The sequence below is a fragment of the Diachasmimorpha longicaudata genome, chromosome 4 (genome assembly GCF_034640455.1).
Source record: "Diachasmimorpha longicaudata isolate KC_UGA_2023 chromosome 4, iyDiaLong2, whole genome shotgun sequence".
NCBI classification, from domain to species: domain Eukaryota; kingdom Metazoa; phylum Arthropoda; class Insecta; order Hymenoptera; family Braconidae; genus Diachasmimorpha; species Diachasmimorpha longicaudata.
In genome coordinates, this window is record NC_087228.1 from 4,256,158 (window position 1) to 4,278,090 (window position 21,933).

General features: G+C 38.3%; 2 protein-coding genes and 1 long non-coding RNA gene across 3 annotated transcripts; 2 read left to right on the forward strand and 1 right to left on the reverse strand.

The window, feature by feature from the left end:
- The first annotated feature begins 186 nt into the window (after positions 1-186).
- LOC135161968 (striated muscle preferentially expressed protein kinase-like) lies at positions 187-17,460 on the forward strand. The gene is made up of 8 exons (XM_064120011.1): positions 187-392; positions 1,190-1,660; positions 2,477-3,289; positions 7,631-7,843; positions 7,981-8,119; positions 12,524-12,650; positions 12,987-13,215; positions 13,484-17,460. Exons 3-8 carry the CDS (start codon positions 2,991-2,993, stop codon positions 15,876-15,878), a joined length of 3,402 nt encoding a protein of 1,133 aa, XP_063976081.1. The 5' UTR covers positions 187-392; positions 1,190-1,660; positions 2,477-2,990; the 3' UTR covers positions 15,879-17,460.
- Positions 3,321-4,734, forward strand: LOC135161969 (uncharacterized). The gene is made up of 3 exons (XR_010298886.1): positions 3,321-3,616; positions 3,925-4,187; positions 4,259-4,734. It is a non-coding gene; the product is annotated as an uncharacterized LOC135161969 (long non-coding RNA).
- Positions 17,461-18,027: 567 nt separating the features above from the next.
- Positions 18,028-21,684, reverse strand: LOC135161161 (ATP-dependent RNA helicase DDX42). Its single transcript, XM_064118476.1, has 4 exons — positions 21,533-21,684; positions 21,154-21,385; positions 19,600-20,653; positions 18,028-19,224 (listed from the first exon to the last, which is right to left on the reverse strand). Exons 2-4 carry the CDS (start codon positions 21,366-21,368, stop codon positions 18,160-18,162), a joined length of 2,334 nt encoding a protein of 777 aa, XP_063974546.1. The 5' UTR covers positions 21,369-21,385; positions 21,533-21,684; the 3' UTR covers positions 18,028-18,159.
- Positions 21,685-21,933: the final 249 nt, after the last annotated feature.

The window sequence follows — 21,933 nt, forward strand, 5'->3', positions numbered from 1 at the left end:
GTCAAATAAGTATAATAATATGCTTATTTTAAGTATATTTTATGCTTGATCCTAATATATTTGATGTTCAATGGTAATATTAATGCAGAATTAATTTTTCCGCAGTTCTAATATTTATTATAAGTTAGCTGAATAATACACAAGCTCAATATATGCACTTAACGTTTTATAAATGTCTAAAGAATTTTGGACACTTCAAAGCTGACAACTATCGCAAGGTGGATCCACTGGATTTGGTCCCCAGTGTCCTGAGGAATTCTAATCTGTCACTACGGCCCTGACGTTGTTGTGAATGTCTCCAGTCCGCGACAATATCAGTGCTCTTTTGTTTATTCGGTGAATAAGTGAATTCGAGGAATTCATGGAGCAGTTGTTGATACATCAATAGTTAAGTGAGTTCAATCAAGAATAAGGGATAGAAACCAGGAAGACAACAAATGTAATAAGTTGTGCAAATTATAGTCCTACACTTCGTAAAATTCTTTACAGCAAACCATTTAGTATATGTTATTCATATAATTAATGACGAGGACTATTCAGTTGATGTTATTCTACTCAAAAAAAATTGTTTATCTCATTAGGGCCGATAAACCGCGATTTTAACTTCGCTGCGCACGAATAAATCGTGATTTTTGGGCCCAATAAGATAAAATACTCTGTGATACGGCAACAAAAGTATCATTTGACTCATGTGATTATAATGTGAGCCGAAGGGGAGCCATCCTCGTCAAATGATACTTTTATCGCCTAATGACATATTCTACTGTATTTAATTATTAATTATATTTGAAGTCCCTTTTGTTAACTAAAGACAATCCTCGTGGCAATTACTCTCGTAACTACCTTAAGGTTTACCAAATTTCGAAATCAGCAATATTCTCTTTTGAATTGTACGAAACTCGAAATTCCATTGATTTTGCCATCAATTTGTCATTGTCCAAAAATTTCGTGAAATTTAAGCTCAAATATCCGTGGTTGGAAATTTCGAAAACGTTTCTCTGAAAAATGACTATCCATTAATTTGATTAATTAACAATGAATTTTCATTTTGAATTCCCTTAAAGAATTTATGATTCCGTTCATTTTTTTAAATTTTTGTATGACAAAAATATTAGTCCCAGTAAAAACAATAATCCCTTATGTACATTATTTTTAGTGTGCTTTACATATACATAAAATGGTTTTTCAGTGCCGTGTAGGTACATCGTGACTGGATTCCACCTACGTCAGAGTGTCCACTTCCAATACATAAAACTGAAGCAGCAGAGTAGGATGATGAAGGCGAGTGTATGGGTTTGGAAAAAGAGGAGAGTGAAGCAATGGAGATGGAAATACTGAGGAATTGAGTGAGTGAATGAGATGGCGACGATACAAAACAGCGAGAAACTCAAGGAGGGAAAATGCGATGTGTTGGGGCACAATCTCTGGCAGTTTGCATTGCGAGAGCGCCAGTTTGAGACTCGCGGTGAACCGCGAAGGGTGGGACTAATACGGAGCAACGCGTGGCGACTGCATCTCTCAAGATGCAACGAGTCCCCTCGTCAGTTCGTACAGTGTAACGATTTTTTTATAGGTTTTTTTTATATTTGTGCAGAGGTGAGCAACATGTGAGCATTTCAGAGCGATCGGAAAGGCGAATATTTTCCAGGGATTATGAAATGTAAGTGCTAGTAGAAAATCCTGTTGTAGTCGGACATCGGTGGGGTCTTGAGGACACAGCGAAAATTAGTTTATAAATTCCATACGACTGCAAATCTTTTTCATAGTTTGAATGAAACGAGCATTAATATTAATTGATTCGTTTGATATTAATGAATTTATTTATATCTACCCCATACAATAATATTTATGTAGATCATGTTTTGCATGGGTATTTTTCAAATATTTTTGACAAAATTGGAAAACACATAAGAGATATTTTATTTCAATTATATACATTAAAAAAAAAAATATTTCATAAAAGACAAAGTTCAGACATTAGTTTTCGATGTGGGCATGTCTCACGCAGATGGAAAAAATGAAAGATTTTAACTGCTGTCATTGCAACAATTTAAATATTCGCGTTATTATCCAATTATCATTATCGCTAACAGAACTTCATTGCAAAATTCCAGTGAAATAATTCTTCTAAATTCACTTCAATATGATACTAAACAATAATGTTCCCCTGAAAATGAGAATTAATGAAGTGACTCTCGTCTTCCTACTGCCAAAACTTCGATTCCCTTGATCGTCTTCTGGAATTTTAAATTTAAATAACGACTTTTCCTCTCCAAGTCGAGTTTAATTTGCCTGTTGCAAAAAAATTCTCAACGTCTCTATGCAATTAATTTTTTTCAAGTAAAATATTCCGCCGCTAGACTGGAAACTATCCATGAAAAACCGATGTAGAAATGAAGTCGACTGATCTTGCTCTACCACATACACCAACTGAATAAAATCCACCTAATCCTTGATTAATATCGTCGTGTTTTAGGAAATGAGTACTTGGCTGACGTGCCAGCCATCGCCACTCACTCTCCACCGAAGGCACCCAATCGTGTGCGAATGACACAAAAGAGAAGAAAAAAAATTCAATACAACGTACATCGTTAGCTCACAATCGTGCTTTGAACATTATCTTTAAATGGATCGTGACACTTGATCGTCACTGCTGTCCATAAATTTTAAGTTCACAGGGAATCATTGCAACATCCAATGTGTAACGTTGGTTAAAGAGTGAGACACCCTGTAATTGTGTCCTCCAATCGTGTGCAACACCAATCAGAGGTCGTACTCGGGTGAAAAAAAAAAAATAAAACTCAGAAAATAATTTCATGAATGACCGGATTAAAGAGCAGGAGACCTTTGTGGATGTTTATACATTGAGACAGTGATGCGAATTACACTAATGAACGAACTCGATTGAACAGAGGAATAAAAAAATATTAATCAATCAGTTGTGAGAGAGGGCCCAGCGAGAGATTGAATTGAGCTCGTGGAATTGAAAGATGATTTATCAGTCGACTCATCAATCCCCGACGATGTCCTCCAGCCGAAAAACATCTCCACGTCCTCAGCACCGCAAGTTTCAGTCGATGGCTGCTAAATCATCGGTGTCTTCTAACTCGAGGTCCAAGAGGGATTGCGACAGGCCAGCGGAACGCTGCCGGGGTAGATGTCGTGTTCAGTGGAGTGAGAAACATGTCAAAGAGGGCTTGGTGCTTGTTCAGGAGTCACAGCTTGCAAGAGTCGTTAAGACTGGCCCTATTGCCGAACATTATGAGATTGATCCTAAACCATTTGCCAGGTAAAGTTTGAAGAATTTTGATGTGAAACATCTATAGGCGCACCCCTAAACTGAATCGTTGGCCTGGCGATACTTGCCGTGGCGAGCATTCGCCAGGCTATACTAAGGTATGCCTATCTATATTCTGTGTAGTAGAGTGTACGGCGTGGCTTCTCACTCAGTTCGACGTTGTTGTTTACTACGGTACACATAACCTGCGTTTTATTTAATTTTTCATTTTAATTTTTGACAATAAAATATGTGTGACAGTGATAACTCAGAAGATCAAAGTGATCAACCTTGTGCAAAGAAAGTGAAACTACACTATGGTATACTACCAAGTCATCAGTAAGTAGATCGTATTTTTCAAGTCTCCATAAATGTAATTATTATATTTTTATATTTAATTAATTATATTCATATTAATCATATTAATAATTTATATAAATTATATTAATATTATCTTCAATTAAGGATTCTTTTATTATTCATGAAGGAATTAATATAGAAAAATTTATTAATAAAATTTATACTTGCAAATCTTTAGTCATATATTGCAATAATTAACTAAGATTTGAGTTCATGAGTATATTGAAGCCACACTTAAATTTTTTTTTTTTGTGTATTTCAATATCATATTGTTTTAAATATTTCAGTTCCCAACAATCATCAGAAGGATCACAAAATATTATTATTGAAACTGGACGTCACCCTGATCAGTTAAACACAAGGCATACTATCAATGTTGTGTCAGACTTTATTAATCGAATAGTACCAGACTATTTTAAACTATTGCATCTATTGGAAATGTGTGTTCTTCACATGTTAAACTACAAGACGGAAGTGAATTAATTATGATTGTAATATACATTTCACCTAATAACAAAATGGATCATCTCATTTCATTTTTACATGAAAGGTTATTTCCTTATAGTCAAACAGGTTCAATAATTCTTAAAGCGAATAAACATAAACTACCATTATTTTTAGCTGCATATTTCAGTGTAAATTTTGCAAGAGCTGAATCAATGCCATTAATGACATTTCTTCAAAAAGAATTTCAATGGCAAATCAATAACGATCCAAAAGAATCTACTACCAAATATGGAACAACAATAGATGCTGTATTTGTGAGATATCTTGATGGTGTTTCATCCAATACTTTTGTAACGTACTTTAGTTATCATCGACCAATCGTCACAGTAATACCGGCAGAGGAAAAATCGAATATAACTATTATTGAAGCCACAGATGAAAATATTTAAATTGTGGCAACTTGATACTAATATCGAATTTTTATATCATGTAAATAAATGTTTATTAAATAAAGTTACCATTTACTGTAAGAATCTCGTAATACTTCATTTTTTCATTAGGCTATATTTAATTCCTGTAATAATATTATCTTTTATGCATATTACTTGTACACACACGATGTTTCACATCTGCCAGGCGTCCCATGACGGCTCATTTTTTCTTTCTAGAATCTAAAGAGTCTCGTATTTTTCCCATAAAAATAACATGAGATTTTTGTGACATATTGGAATTTGGTCCGGAGCTTTCCTTGTTATGTGACGAAAAAATGTGTAATCACGTAAAATAACTGAGTAAATGAACCTCTTTAAACGAACATTCTCATTTTTATGGGAAACACGTATTATTTTTATGGGATACGTAAGTCCCAGGATATTCTTATGAGGCGTACAGAGCTCCCGGGAGGCGTTTTAAGATTGATGTGAAGATATAAAATTTTTTAAAAATTTAAATTTATTCCGCATAGAAAATATAGATTTAATCATTGGAGATTTAACGAAAAATTGAATTTGCATTTGAAACTACTACTCTATATTTTTCTAAAATTATCCACGTAGAAACGCAAAAATAAATAAAAATGAAAAATAAAAGAGGATTCAGGTGTCAGTTTCAAATAAGATGGTCTTCTCCTTAATATTATTTTACATCTTCGACGCCAGTAGACACTTATTACATCTCAAAAATATCCATTTAAATATTCACTGAATAAATAATCGAGTTATTACGACGATATTATGATAAAATTCTTCAAATCTCCATAACAAAAGTGTCCATGAGAAATCATGACAATGAAAAGTCGTGTTGAGTCGTGGAGGAGTACCATTACGACAGGTATTTAAGGTCATTGACGTCATCGACTTTGACGCATCGTACCTTCGAGTTCACCCACCGGAGGATTTAAAAAAACATTGAAAAAAAAAAAAGATACCATTCTATTTACTTACCAATCGGCACTGATCGATCGTCGAGAACTCGTCGAAAATCATTAGTCGTTTATTGAGGTGCCTCATCTCAATTTCCACTTGTCCAAGCTCTCCGTTAGACGATGCGTGGGCACAAAGAGTTCTCCGATTTTTTTTTTTAATGTGGGCGAAGGAGACGGTTACAAATTGCCTTAGACGCAAATTTTTTTTCACGCGTCTTTTCATTCATGTTTTTCGATATTTAATGGATAAATACCGGTGTATCGAGCGAGTGATCTCGATTTTCATCAGTTTTAGGGGCTAACGGTTGCTTAATGTCGATATGTCGCGTGATATTTAGAAATGAATGGTGACAGGATCATTAATTCTGAAAATTTGATGACTATTTTTGATTCATCAAGGTCTTGTGGAGGACAAAAATTGATAAATGCCTTTACTCACTTACTGGCCTCAGAACGCAGCTCTCGAAGATGATTTTAGCAAGCGAGAATGACCAGAAATCTGACGGAGTGTCCCTGAACATTGACAGAATGATTTATTAATTATTTCTTATAAATTACTGGTAGATAAATACTTTTGAATTTTTAAGCATCAGACAATCTACTTGAAAGTAAAAAATACCACACTTGCATCATTTAACTATTGTTTATAAATTTTAAAGATAAAAATAATTTTAAAATGCATCTGTTACTTGAATTTCAACCAATTATTTAATTTTTTCACGATTTCAAATTATGAGAATGACAAATAGTAGAGCAATTCTCCATTAAAAAATTCTTTCTAATTCTGCTCCCTGCTTCTGCCCAGCAATAATTATTCCTGCGAGCCCCATAAATTTTCCACAAATAACGTCGATTTCAACACCTCATAACCCTCGTAATTCACCGCCAATCAGTGACCCCCAATTTTCCGTAATTATTGATTACACCCTGACGCAAATTGCGGCGGCATGCGTATGATTTCCCGCCCATAAAACCAATCCCCATAAAGATCCTCGAGTCGTAAAAAATATTAACGAAAAAAAAAACACTATCCGGAGAGAAATAATGAGAAGCTATTTACTGAACATTCCGGTAATTACTCAGTGAGGTGAAGCCTTGCAAGGTCAGCCAAACGGAGTCGACTTTTTCCGAGACACTTTTGGGCTACAGACAGGCAAATTGGGTCTCATTTTTTTTATTCCCGTTATTTCGCTGCACGACACGAAATTTCAATTAAATCCGTTTAATTAATGGGTTCGGACTATCAAAACAAATAGTTTGAGTTTAATAGACTGTAAATAATTTCTCGAATTTCTGTGACGAAAATAATAACAGTAAATTATTAATATTGTTCCGTTATGACATATTGAAATTATTTATATTACCGATAACTTAGATTATTCATCACAATAATTTAATCTAATTTTCATGCAATTACTCTTCAAGTACTTGAGCCTGACAGACGACCGCCGTCATTAATCATCAATAAATTATTCAGAAACTTCAACTGTAGCGAATCAACCCGACGAACTGCACTACAAATTAAAATCCATTGCCCTCGAAATTATTTTCATATCATCAGACAACACGAGCACAATTGGATTATCATTTGCCGGACAATATAATGCCCCGAGGCATTACTAACTCATGAAGACAGAATTCAAAGGACGAAAATACGGATGTAGATTCACGGACATGAGGCTTAATATAAGAAGTTTCACGACTCACTATTTTTTTTTTGGTTTTTATTTGTGAGGAAAGAAAAATATGATGCACATACTGCAAGCAGCCTTGGTGGGGCGCCGCGGCGCCCGACCTTCGTCGGTGAAACGCTCGGAATCTTCAAACATGAAAGTACTTTAATGCCATGGGTTTATTGAGAGAATTAATCGATGTTTATGTTAACTTTATTTTTATTTTTTTGGAGAAATATTCGTGATTTGTACGAGTGAAGAAGCTCGTGTCGTTCAACTGCATGAAGTTATTAACTTTTTTGGAATTTAAATTTCTGATTGATAGTGTAAAAAAAAATTGCGGTCCTTTCATTAAGATTTATTAATAATAAACATAAATAATTAAACATTAATAATTAATTAGTTTTTTTAATAATTTAACATTTCCAATTGTTTATTCTTCTTTCCTAGCGGCCAATGGGCTAAAGTGTATCGCTGCAGATCGCGCTCAACGGGTACCCTCTATGCCGCCAAATACTCGTCCCGTAATCGATTCAACGCCGATTGCAGTGCAGAATTGCGTCACGAAATAGCACTATTATCCCTGTGCTCCCAGTCTCCACGAGTTGTTCGACTCCATGATGTCTACGAAACACCGAAGGAGATTATCCTCGTCATGGAATAGTGAGTGATTTGATATTATTCATTCACAGGAGAAAAGATAAGGATACACGTGCCTATTTCTGCTGTATTATATTTTTTGGAACGACTTGATTTACTTAAAATATATAAGGTAATTGTAATTGAATTAATTGAATCAGTGCACCCGGTGGAGACCTGCAGACCCTCATAGACGGTGACTTGGTGCCACTGGAAGGCGATGTCGTGCATTTCGTGAAGCAACTCGTGGACGGACTCGCCTACCTCCACGAGAGAAATATCGCTCATTTGGACATCAAGGTAATGCTCCAGACGTGAAAGTTAAACTCGATTTTTCGTATATATACCCGCCTATGACTGATAACGTATACTTCCTTATTCTCATGTGATATTGCAAAAAAATGCATTTCAAAACCACCAGAAAATCTTGTTTTACCATAACGAGTTCCTCGTGTCGAGATTTTTTTATATCCAGGGAGAAGTGTTACTCCATTAATTCAATACTTCATCAATGAAAATTTCTATAATATTACAGCTTGAGAGTACCACTAAACTAAACTATGGATAATTTTTAGGCGTGTCCATTCAAATTTTTTGGTAATCAAACCTGCTGACGGTTGTACCTCCCTCTAGAAAATCCTAGGAACTTATTCAATTTTCTAGAGAATTCCGAAGACTTTTCGAATTTTATTAATTTAAATTTGTTATTAATTATCCGAATTTTGCAGCTTCTCTCATAGCTCTTCTTCACAATTGTGGATATTTTTGTAGTAAAAGAAGACATTTTGTTTTTATTTTTGAAACGAGATATTAATCTCAATGAATTCTCATACGTCTGATAAACTTCCAACTATTTATATCCACTCTCCTGACTGAAGCGTCATTTTTTAGAGAAAGAATAATGATGTCGAGAGTGATCAAGGTGAAGCAGTGATTTGTTAGACAAATCGCGAGCCAGAAGGTCTCGTTGATGTTAGATTTTTCTTGCGACTATCGAGATGCTCTCCTGTATATTTACCTTCTTAGGATAAATCAGGATAATTACAGCTTTATTGGGAGTTCATTTGTCAGTCCCGAATGATCGAGGAATAATTCAAAGAATTTATCGAACTTTAGCTCTGGAACAATTAAACCAGAAAACGATTTCAATGTTTTTATGGTGTTTCATGTTGTGACTGGACAATTTGCCAATTTTTTTCCTTCTCTTCGGGACAATGGGCCCTTTTATCCCTATTTAACGATTAAATTGATACTGCGGGTTGAAGTGTCACAGTATTTCTGTTTGTCTTGTGATCTTGAAGTGAATTTTATAGGACAGTGTGCCGAGCGATGACTCGACTCACCATATACGATTTATGGTCAAACTGAAAACACGCCGAGTGGGGCTTTACAGAAGACAAAATGACCGCGTATGCCCGCAACGTGGCCACTATACTCTCATTGCATTGCATTGGTTGTATTTTCAACCTGCAACAGCACAACACCAAGTTCATTCCCATTTTGGCGGTGGAACGATTACCGCTGATATTTTTCTTCCACTTCTTTAATTCGGCGGAGGACCGAATAATACGATAATAAACACTGGGGCATTGTGGAATGAGCTTTTGAGTTTTACCGCTCACCAAAAATTACTGGGGGGAAAATTAATCATTTCGTGTGGGGGAGAGGCAAAATAATGCGGTTGAGGTCGATTACAAAAGGCTTTTTGAAATTAATTTACGAAGGCTTGGGAAAGTGGGGATTGGTAGTTCAGGGCTTAGCTGAGTCAAGCGATCTCTTAATTTAATATCATTTTGTGACATTATGAATTATCTAAATATTTTCCGGAATGAAGGACACAATTAAATACAATTGAACAATTCGATTTTGTTTTTATTTATTAAAACGAATGTCATGAAAAATTTTTGCATCATGATTGAAAGAATTTTTCAGTTGTGCCTTTTCGAAAATCATTAAGGATGATCCAAAAAATGTTGAAAGTGGCGTAAAAAAATTTTTCACCCAGAGATCCTCCAGAGACATCCATCTCCATAAATTCTGGAATAATTCTTCAAAACAAGCGATTAAACTCGTAAAACCCCTGGCAATCTGCAGCCAAAAAAATTACCAAAAAAATAAAACATGTCTCTTCGAATCCCGACCGCACCCGTAGCTCATGCACCGCCTCCCCCAGGTCCAGCGATGGTGAATCACGCTTTCCTGATATCTCGCTCTCCCCCAGACAGGCCCAACCTGTCGGCTATAACTGGAGCAAGCCCACTCCACCGGCTCGCGACGAAATGAAAACAATCTACGTATTCTCCACACGCACAGACAAAAGAACCCGAGAGAAACCATTCTTCCCGTTCGATCAATGATACCAGAGGCCAAGAATAGCCTCCCCAGCATTAGCAAATGATAACTGGAGAGATAGCACTCGCCAGGACAATATATCTTCAGGGGGAAAAAAAATTCTGAATCTCGTCTCTCATGTTTTGATAAATTCCAGTGTTTTTGCACATTTGAAATGTCCCATGAAAATTAAATAAAATCAGTTTTGATTATCGTGGGAGGATTACATGATCAAATTAAATAAAATCCAACACTTGTATTAAACAACATGAAAAGGCGGGTTATTATTTATTACCCCGAATGACTCTCGTGATAACTGGTATTATTATCCACCGCTGTTGGAAAACTGGTCTTAACCATATGTTACCGCCTAACGAACCTCAATGAGCGCATAATCCACTATTTTTTTTTTAATTCCATAACACATTGAGAATAAAACTCGAGTGGTTCACGTTGAGATTTATTTTTACGCGTTTTGTCATTATTTATTGAACGACGAATAGTTTTCTGTACCTTTAACAAGGAAAGATACATTGAATATTCAAACTGTCGCCCACGATGGTACAGCTGATGTGGACAGATTCCAAGGTTCAGCTGCGATGCATATTAAGGTTGGAAGACCCTAAATTGATTGGAATTCTTTAGTGCGATGTCCTTGATCGCTTAAATTTCATTCGATGACACCAAGGCACGAAAGACTGCCTCCGGACACCCACGCTCAGGGATAATTTTAAATTGAAATTCATTGGAATTTGCTAATTAGTTTCATAATGATAAATTTTACGGGAGGTGAGAAGTAGAAGTGAATGCTACTGAGAACTTGACCTATTCGATTTCGAAAGGGATTATCTGACGGGAAGTTTCATTATTTTTTGTGGAATAATTCATGAAGTTTGTTTACACGAATTTTGTCTGAGTTTTTGGAACTACGGGATGTTGTACATGCCCGTGGGGAATTCAGGAAATTATTTTTAAGGTCATGTTCAGTTATACGAAACGGTGGAGGTCCCAATTTAATAATTTATGAGTGTTTCTCCTTAATCTTTAAATAAAAATACGAGAACATTGTTCTGCCATAAAATATCCCGTTTTCTCCGCTCTTTTACCAAATTTTCAATTCATATGAAATTTTCCAACATAAAAAATTGAAACGGTTATGAAATTAATCCTCCACACGTGATAAAAAATTACAGAAATTCTTTATTTCGTCACCGCTGAGATAAAATATAAATGCTAACAAAAAACAATTAAACATCTTGACGTAAGTTGTTCATAACTGTCGTATTCCCTTAATCACCTTTACCAATATGGAATAAATAATTGAGTGGGAATGGGGTGAAACATATTAATTTGATATAATTCACAAAAAATTGCTTTCACTGAATCGATCAAACTGACAAAACCCGCGGAGTTTCCACGTCGCTGGGGCCATGAGGAATATAAAAACTTGTACCACTGGAGTAGCTATTTTTCGCGTCAGCTGCAAATGAAATATAAATTAATAGTCTCGTCCCCTCAGGTGTCTCCACGATCTGGGAATGAATCAATTAGTGAAGCGTAGAGATCATGTGAATGACACATAAATTTTGATAACAAGGTCTATATTAAGAACATTGGAAAGTGAAAGAGACGTGTGAGACGTGATAGGTAAAAAAAATGGAATAGATAAATAAAATTACGAGATTCCGGGGCGCCATTGGAAACATGCAGGAGCTGGTGCGAGCGAAAATTGTTGTCATTTGGGTGGAAAAATGTCTGCGGGTCATTTTATGATTTCAAAATGACTGTGTTTCTTAAAATCTAAAGTAAATGAGAGTCAAATAGACGGTCTTTGTTTTTTTCCCTGGTAAGCTTAGACAAAAATGATTAAAAAACGCGTATTGACATCAACATAAGTTGATATGCACTAACTCCATAAAAAAATATAAATAAAAACAATAAAAACCCCATAAAATATAAATCCCATAAATCCCAATCGTTCCACGTTTTCGGAGTGAATATTAAAACTTTCCCATCAATTAATGTCCATTAACATTGATATCAATGTTGTTTGTGTAATACAGAAGCCCTGACTTCACCAATTACTCCACTCACTTCCATATATCTCAAGGGAATTACGATTAATGCCACTGGAATTGACACATTGATTCAAAAACTCGGTTAATAGCTTATAAAGACGCTGACACAAGTGGTGATTATCCGTACTGGTCAGACCTATATGCATTTTTCCCATTTCAACGATTCTCGAGACTTTCGTTCCCATTTAATTGCCACACTCGGATCTACCTCAAGTTTGTACAATGAAAAATTGAAATCGATGATCGAGCGGTACCATTTTTATCGGGTAATTAATTTTTTTTTATTCTCACGCAGCCTCAGAACCTCGTGATGATGGGGAGTTTCCCTGAGTGCGATGTCAAACTCTGTGACTTTGAGATATCAAGGGTAGTGCTTGAGGGAACGGAAGTGCGGGAGATTCTGGGAACACCGGATTATGTTGGTGAGTTGACAAATAAATTAATTTCATTCAATTTTTTAAGCTGCATAGAGAGAAAAATTAAAAACAAAATATTTTTTCTTTGCATCAAGAGATTTTACGAGAGGCTGGGGAGGATGTGAAGCAAAGAAGGACTTTTGTAACATCAAAGAAATAAATAATAATAAATAATTTTTTCTTTGCATCAAAAGAAACCCAATAAATTTTACATTAAAGACATTAGATTTTTTCAAACTTGAATATTTGTAGAACATTTCTCTCCATGTACTTTCCTGATTTGACAAAATATTTATCTCTATGTGCACTGGCGAGATGAGTGATTTGAACGATTAAATACAGCTCCTGAAATTCTGCACTACGAGCCAATAACCTTGGCTGCAGACATGTGGTCTCTTGGCGTAACTACTTACGTACTGCTCACTGGATTCTCCCCCTTCGGTGGTGAGACAGATCAAGAGACTTTTCAGAATATATCCCTGGGGGAGGTGGATTTTCCGGAGGAACTCTTTGAGGATATTTCGGCGCAGGCGAAGGACTTTGTCGCCAGTCTTCTCGTGCTTGACCCAAGGTGAATATGTTAAGTCCCTTTAAATTAACTTACCATCAAGTGCGCACAGAATACTCGGTATTTTTTTTAATTGTCCAATAAACGATTAGGATTTTCGATTCAATTTTTTAATGCTCAAGATGAAACGACAGAATTGTATGTTCCACTACTACTTTCAGTACCATTCCAAGAATCATTTCCTGAATGACCGATAACAATTACTTTCATCGGCTTATCACATGCCTATTAAATACTAAAAAATAAATTAACTAACTAAAATCCCCTCTAGTGCACGGATGTCAGCGAAGCAATGTCTGCGCCACGAGTGGCTCCGAGGAGCCCCGACCCAAGCGTCCCCTCACCTCCGCAAATATCTTTCGAAATCCCGTGAGGTGCTCCTGGAGCGTGTGGTGAGTCGTGAAAATCTCCGGCGAGCGGCTCTTCTGAGCCAAGCCACCAGTCACGCCAATCTGGCTGAAGCGACAGTGGACCCTGGCTTCAGCAGTCACCTCAGCCAAAGCGAGATGTGCCTGAACCTGTCGCTAACAGGAAGTCGAGGAAGTCTGACAAGCAGCGAGTGCTACATGAGTCCTGCTGACTCCCAGACTAGCCTGGCCTCCTCCCAGAATAGTTTGGCAACAAGCCAGGCTAGTCTGGCGGCGAGTCAATGTTACCTTCTCAACAAGGAACAGACGCAGGGACTTCTCAATCAGGCGCAGAGTCGCTCCCAGGCGAATCTCAATCACGTGACACGTCGAGGACTGCTTTCGAGAATGCGCAGTCTCAATCAGATTCAGTCGCAGGCGTGTTTGGTGAGTGGAAAAACGGCCTCGCAGAAGGAGCAGATGAATCCGCTATTTGGTAGCCGATCACAGGAGAAACTTTATGGATTGAAATGTCTGTCAAAGTCCCAGGGGGTCCTGGACATCTGTAGGAGCCTCGAGTGCCTTCGCAAATCCAGAAAGATGAAGAAGAAGAATCAGCGATCGGTCACTGAAGACTTTCCGATTTTCAGTAAACTAGGATCCGACCCATTGCCGACGTCGACTGGAGCGACTGACCCTTCCGAAGACCCCGCGAAGATCCCTGAAATTCCGAAGTCAGAACACGATCGTCCAGATGACAAGGAGAACGAGGTGAAGCACACAAAGCTGCCAACAGAAAAAACTCAGAAGCAAACGATGTTGAATGAGTCGAACGAAAAGATCGTTCAAGTCAGCTTGAAAGACTCGACACCTGAGGCAGAGGAGAACCTCGACAGTCTGCAATCAGTGGAGTCCGATACTTTAACTGAGGACTCCGACGAGACTTCTCTGGACAAGAACAGACTTTCAGTGAGACAGCCGTCCCATCGTCAACACTCTAACATTTCCTCTCACTCGAACAACTCCGTGAATTCCGACGAAAAGGACGAGCACTCGGACTTCGAGAATGACGAGCCGAAGTATTCCGTCGCTCAACTAGTCTCCGCCTTCAACAAGCATCAAGAAGTAGCGTCTAAAACCAGCCTGGAAGCAATTATGATCGAGAAACGAGTGAACGAGGTGACCTTTCCAACAGGTCCAAAAGCTTTGAGGCTTTTCATACCAGATATCAACATCACGGAGCGCGGAATCGTCAGGAGGAAGACGAGTTACAAGCCGAGGAAGAACTGGGAGGAGTTGAGAAAGCAGAATGAGAAAAATGAGGGTCTGATCAAGGACTTCGACAATGACTCGGGCAACGAGGACGACGAGGAGTCGGAGAACAACGAGAGGATTGAAAACAAGGGTCAGGAGGATTTGTCAGCTACGGAGATCAAGATCGAAGAGATCCACTGGTCGTCGGAGGGATTCCCAGGTCGAGGGGATGAGACACTCGATAACAGGGACACCACCATCGACGAGAAGTACAAGCACTGCGTTGACATCGCCAAATCTGGACAGATAACGAAGGAATTGGAGAACAAAGAAACTGCTGACAAAGTACAGAAATCCATGAGCACTCGAATTCCGAGATCATCGTATCAGAAGGAGCGACTGCCTAACTACATATATCCGGAGATGATGAGCACTCGTGAGGAGCCATCAAAGTTCACGAAAGCTCAGAAGGATCAGGACAGCTCGGTGAACCTGAAGGACATTCTTCAGAGATCAGACGCCAGCCAAAACGCCCAAAAGGAGAATCTTGAGAAACTGAGGAAGCGAACGTCGATAACGAAGATCATTGTCAATGACAATTTGCCGGGTGACAATGATACGAATAACAATGGGGTGAACAGGGCGAAGAGCGAACCTCCGGTGGTGGTAGTGACTCAGTACAAGGGGGAGGATAAAGTCGGGGGGAATCCCTCGTTGACTAGATCGAGTTCCTCGTCGAGTGAGAGAAGTTCGCCAACTCCTTCCAGTGGCCAGTCCGATTTGTCGGGGATTTCTTGGGATAAGGAGGACTGCAAGGGCCAGAGGAAGGTGCTCACCAGCTGCGAGGGATCCAGACAGCAGTCGGATAAATTGGAGACTAAAAAAGTGCCGTTGACGCCCGAGGAGAGAAGAATAAGGGGGAAAGTCTGCACGGGTTCTTACACACGTGCAATGGAGAAATTCAGCAGCAAAAATAGCGAACGAAAATCCGGAAATTTGTTGACACAGCAGACTGATAAAACCAGGAGAAAGAGCAGTCCAAACATGCCGCAAAATGGATCCTGAGTTGCAATATCCTTCAACATGGAGATCTCTCTTCAAATTGAATTCTTATTTCTTCATTAAGACTGAGCCGGTACCATATGCGCTTTTTATATATATATTATTCGATTTTTTTATACTTATGGGCCCCGTGGGACAGACAGATTGTCGACGTTGAGTCGGTGATATTTTCTGGAAAGCCTCGATCTAGATTCTCTCCCTTGATTTATTTCGTACGTTATGTGTAACGTTTTATGTCTCTATTTTAGAAACCGGTTTTGCACGAGGATTTTTTTATCCCTTTGATCTGACAATTGATTGAACTATAACCATCGCACGATTGATAAGAATCGTGACATGCACGGGAAATATTTCATTGAGTATCGCAGATAATTCAATCGAATTTTCGTGGATTTCTGGAGAACTTCTGTTGATATTGACTTTTCTTTGCCAATTTTACTAGAAATTTTATTTTTGAAAATATATAGAAATTTTATCTTATGGAATGGTGTCTCCACGTGAATTTTTCAAGCGCTTTTCACGTAATTTTTCTCTTGCAGAAATTCAATAGAAGTTCCTAGCGAATCCACCAGATACGTCTCTGAATTTTTCTTTGGGTGCATGAGACCACCTCGCTATCAAGTTTTTTTATTTTGCCCAATTTTTTGTTTAAGTTTTAAGCAAATTCGTTTGTCACAGTTGTAGCGTATCTGCACGAGACCAGGTTTTTCACTCTCGTGAATTGAATCTTCCCCCGAGTGATTCAATTGACACATAATGAAAAATTAGTGGAGCATATCTGGCGTCTCCACAAAACGTGGGATGCATTCTTTGTGCTGATTAACATAGCCTTGAATATGCTCCATCACGTGTAAGGAAACAGCAAGGTAATCCCTTGGCAGACTATTGTACACGTGTGTGCACAATCAACTCAATCTTTCCGGCATCTGAAAATGATTAATGATCACAAGCACAATGAACACCAGTGAACAACGTTTTGCGGATAATTTTATGATTTTCATTATTCATGAAATAATTCTGTAGTTTAATGGTGAATTTTTATTTTTTTTTTTGGTGTGGAGAAATTACGTGTTATTTCGATAAGTGGTCTATTATGAATTTATGGCTTTGACTTATTACGAGTGTTATAGCAAATGCATGACATAAAATTATTCAAATTCATGATTTATCGATTTATTTGGTGTTATTACCTTCTGATTGACTAAAACATTAACTTCGCGAAGATCACCTTCGATTTATTCAGCTGGAAAAATAGCGGTGCCCTGAATGATTTGCTAATGATTTCCCATTGCCTCGTTCTCAAGTTTTTTTTTATTCAGTGAATTTTTCCAAATTTCCCGGATAATGATAAATCTATACTAAATCATTTATTGGATGCTATTCTCCTGTATTTTGTAGATACGTTCATTAACCCGGTTCAACAATTTATTATTAACATTCTTTGAATTTTAAAGACGAATTCTCCTTAATTATCATTCATGACAATTATCCTTGGTCATTAATACGTGAGGTCTTGCATGTAAATAGTATTAATTACAGTGTAATAATTATGTACTGATTCAATAAAAATTTATCTTTCGGAGGACGTGTGCAATTCATCATTCAAATGTAGATTCTCATTTGTGTTTGAATAAATAATTCAAAATTCAACAGGAGTTTAGCCGATAGGTGAGCAAAAATTAATAATTTTTTACTTTTTTAATATCGATAGAGAATTGTTTGTAGTTGAATAATCTGTTTAATTATTGATGAGTGAAAAATGAGATACCCCTGTTAGATAAGGGTTGCACCTGTGGCGGACAGAGGTTTGTACCTACATTATTTAGTTAAAAAATAATGAAAAACTAACAAAATATTTTAATCTCAGTACAAACCCTGAAATTAGTTTATTTTGCGATAAACAATGATCTGTCGGCTATCTATAAATCTACGACCACAGAATCGACGATGGCGCCCCTTACCGCCGGGGTCATTACTAACATTGGGGGTAAGTCACTATATTCCGTCTGTAGTACACAGGTCGCTACGTAGAGATACTCTGTATGAGGGGTATGGCAGCTCGACCATCAGTAACCCCAACTACCTGTACTTAAACCCCAAGAACCTCTTGATACAGCCTCAACGTCAGGATAAACAAAAAAAAATGCAATAGTAAAATTAAAATTACTCTTTCAATATTTATTCATCGATAAAAAAAAACATCGATTCCATTCCATAATCTCTATCATTACATTCACAATATACCATGATACAATAGAATTATATAATCAATAATCTGAATTAATTACTCCCACCGGCTCTTTCTCACTCGCTTCCGTTCCGTACCTCCTTGACTGGAATTCGTAGTATTTTGCGAATTCAATTCATCGCTACCCTCTCCAGTACCCGACGTCGACGGTGGAGGTGGTGGTGGCATAATGAGCGACGGAGGAGTGATCGTCTGCTCCCAAGTGTGATCCGAGGACGCCCTGAACTGTGATGTGTACTGACTCCTGAAAGCCGCCTTCATAGCAGAAAGACGGTCACTCCCCGGTCCCTGTCTCTCCAACTTCTTCACCACCTCGCTGATATCCTTGGCCGGTGCTGAGGACCCACTCTTCGGTGCAGAGCCATCAGCTCGTCCCCTGAAGCCCAATCCAGCCCCTCCCACATTCAAACTCTTTCCCTTTCCTCCCTTGAACCTGGACTTCCTGAACCACGAGCTCTGCATGGCCAGGTCCATCAGACTCTTTGGTACCTCCTGATTGGCTCCCTCGAGATTCCTCACCAAATGCCCTGAGAACTCCTTGTCCTTCTCCGTGACGAGAGTGTAGGCTGTTCCCTTCTCACCAGCTCGACCTGTCCGGCCCACCCTGTGAGTGTGTGTGTCAATGTCCCTCGCAATGTCATAATTAACGACTGTCCTGATGTGGGGAATATCGAGACCTCTAGCTGCCACGTCTGTTGCCACCAAAATACTCACGTCCTTTCGTTTGAAGGCTGTTATCACTTTGTTTCGCTCTACCTGATCCATGTCACCGTGCAACAGCATCACCTCGAACTCCTTCAGCTTTAGGTTATTCGCCAACTCTTCAGCATTCAATTTTTTCGTCACGAATATCAGAAGACTACCAGAGCTTAAAAATTCCACGATGTTCTGGAGCAACCAAAGCCATTTTCCAGTTGGATTATTGTTGAAAACTATTACATGTTGGGTTACATCGGTATTCGCTTCTCCAACGTCTCCATGGACTATTCTAACTGGATCTGTTAAAACGTCTCGGGCTAATTTCTCGACTTTTTTCTTGAATGTGGCACTGAAAAGGAGAGTCTGGCGATCCGGGCGGACGTGATTGCAGATCGATCGAACCTGTAAAAAACATTATTCATTATTTCGAATTCTACGTGTAGGAATATTTTGATATACTTTTTTTTCATTAATTTGCGAATTTGATTAATAGTTAATTCCGTGAAGAGGTGACGACATTTTTCCATAATTATCCTCTCCTCACAGTAATAAACACAAAACTATAATTGTACTAAAAATTACATCGAAATCAATTAATCAAAAATTCCCAACTCAATGTAGTTGAGTTCTATGCACCATCATGACCTAATTGAACTGAATTTTTTTTCAGTTATTTCATTTAACTTCCCACTTACGAAAAACTGCCCAATTTATTGCAAATAAAATCCACTAATGATAAATGAATTTCCCACAGAACTGAACAAATTATTTACAAACCTGTGGTTCAAACCCCATATCAAACATCCTATCAGCCTCATCAAGCACCAAGAAAGTAACTCGACTTAGATTAGTAGCTTTCATCTTCACCAAGTCAATCATCCTACCCGGCGTAGCAACGACTATTTCTGCGCCTGCCTGAAGTGCCTGACTCTGCTCCCACTTGCTGCCACCCCCATAGCCGCAGCAGACCTGAATATTATAAACTTTTCCAAATTTCTTAGCCTCATGGAAGATCTGTTGTGACAATTCCCTCGTGGGTGCGAGAATCAATCCAATGGGTCCATCCCCCTCCTGCAGCTCCTTTTGATCCATAATATGAATCAGCATAGGCCAGATGAAAGCAGCAGTTTTTCCACTTCCTGTCTTGGCAATACCGATCAAATCCCTTCCACTGAGAGCAGCAGGAATCGCTTGTGACTGAATTGGCGTTGGTTGTGTGTATTCGTTTTTGCGAATGGCCTTAATAAGTGCATCATCGAAGCCAAAATGTCCAAAACTAGCGACTGGTTTTGGTACTGATGGTCCTGACACTCTGATCCCCAGGGTCTTCCTCAACTCCTCGACTTGAGCTTTTGTCAAATTAGCAATTTCCTCGTGAACATTGTAGAAATTCTTCTCGAATGCCTCGTACTTAATTTCACTGTGATCTATGGGAGGAAGTGGATCGATGTCCTTCTTCTTAGGTGGAGCTATTGGATTTCCATCGTCGTCGTACTCTACTTCTTGGTCAGACTCCTCTTGGGTCAGACCAGCTGTTGGATTCTCCTCCATATACCTGTAGTAACTCTCCTCGTCATCCTCACCGTCAATGTCTTGCCTGAAGCCCTTGGATTTATCCTCTTTGAGCTCCTGCTCAGCCTGTGCTGCTTTAGTACTGTTCTTTTTTACTTCGGCATCAATACCAGCCATGAATGCATCGAGGGGATCCTCCTCGCTGTCACTGTCTGCTTCTTTCTTCTGGTCTTTTTGCATTTGATCGTAAGTGGGAGAACCCGGTGCTGGGATGTACTCTAGAGTCGATGTCTGGGCTTCGTCGTCATCTTCGAAATACCTGAGATCATTCAGATGAGTCAACCATCAAATTTAGCATTTAATAAAGGGGAAGATCGTATCAGTTAATTAGGGAGGCAATAGAACTGTAGAAAGTGAAATAAAGCAAATACAAAATATTTTAATGTCATGAGGACCGGTGAACCGCAATTTTAACTCAATAATATAAAACAAGAGTTTAGGTCAAATGGTAATAAAAGTAAGGTTTGACGCATATGGTTTATAATTGCATGAGTAGTCCAGGACATAACATAATCTTCTATTGATGATTTGCTTTTCAATCCCTTGATTCATCTTGATGAAGATTCAATACATAAACCATCATGAGGATTAAATAAACTTCACTTTTAGACAAAAACTTTGTCGACAATGTCTTCTAAAATTATAGTTGAGTGAAAAGAAAATTTAATTACTGAAATGACTCGTTAGTGAACGTAAACTACATCTATTGAACGGCTCATCATTGTTTATTGAATTACTGTCAGGTGTTATTCTACTCACTCTTCCTCAGTCTTGCTTCGTTTCTTTGGCATTCCCCAGCAGGCAGACAGTGCATTTTCCGTGATCGAATTCATCGTATGATATCCCTGCTTGCTTAACGAAGAATTTGTCGTTGGGGGCGGAATGGTAACCCCAGCTCTCTTGGTTCCTGACATCTGGAAGCCAGTGAAGCCAAAACCCTTGGGCTTACTCCCACCTCCACGATGGTAACTCATTTTTCACCAATTACAACCTAAATTAAATCCAGATTCATTAATAATCAATCATGAATTCACATTGAAAGAGGTTAACTCCGAAAACCCGTTGGGTTTATTCAATCTTCCAGATGTGAAGGTGATTGGGTTGTTCTTGTGGTTGGGTTCAGTTGAGATGCACTTACACGTATTTTGCCGAGTAAAAATACTTCCGAGACAGAGAATTATAATTTTTGTAGTGATTTTCGACAGCACTTGTTAAACTCGATCAGGAATCCACTTGTTTTGGCTCACAATTGCACAGTCGGTAAGTTTATGTTGTCTAAAAGTGTCGTTGGTGCTCTGAAAAGGTCTCTAGGAGATTTATACGTAGATGTACATAACCGACAGGTGATTTCTAGAGGCGCACAGAAGTTCTAGTAATGACCCCGGCCGTGAGAGGCGCCACCATCGGTTGTGGCGATGCTGGCAGCAACAGAGGTTTGTATACAGATAGAATTAATTTTGTCGTTTGTACTAGGTTTGTACTCGTTTGTACTGAGCGTGAAATGTTTCGTTAGTCTCTCATTTATCTTTAAATAAATAA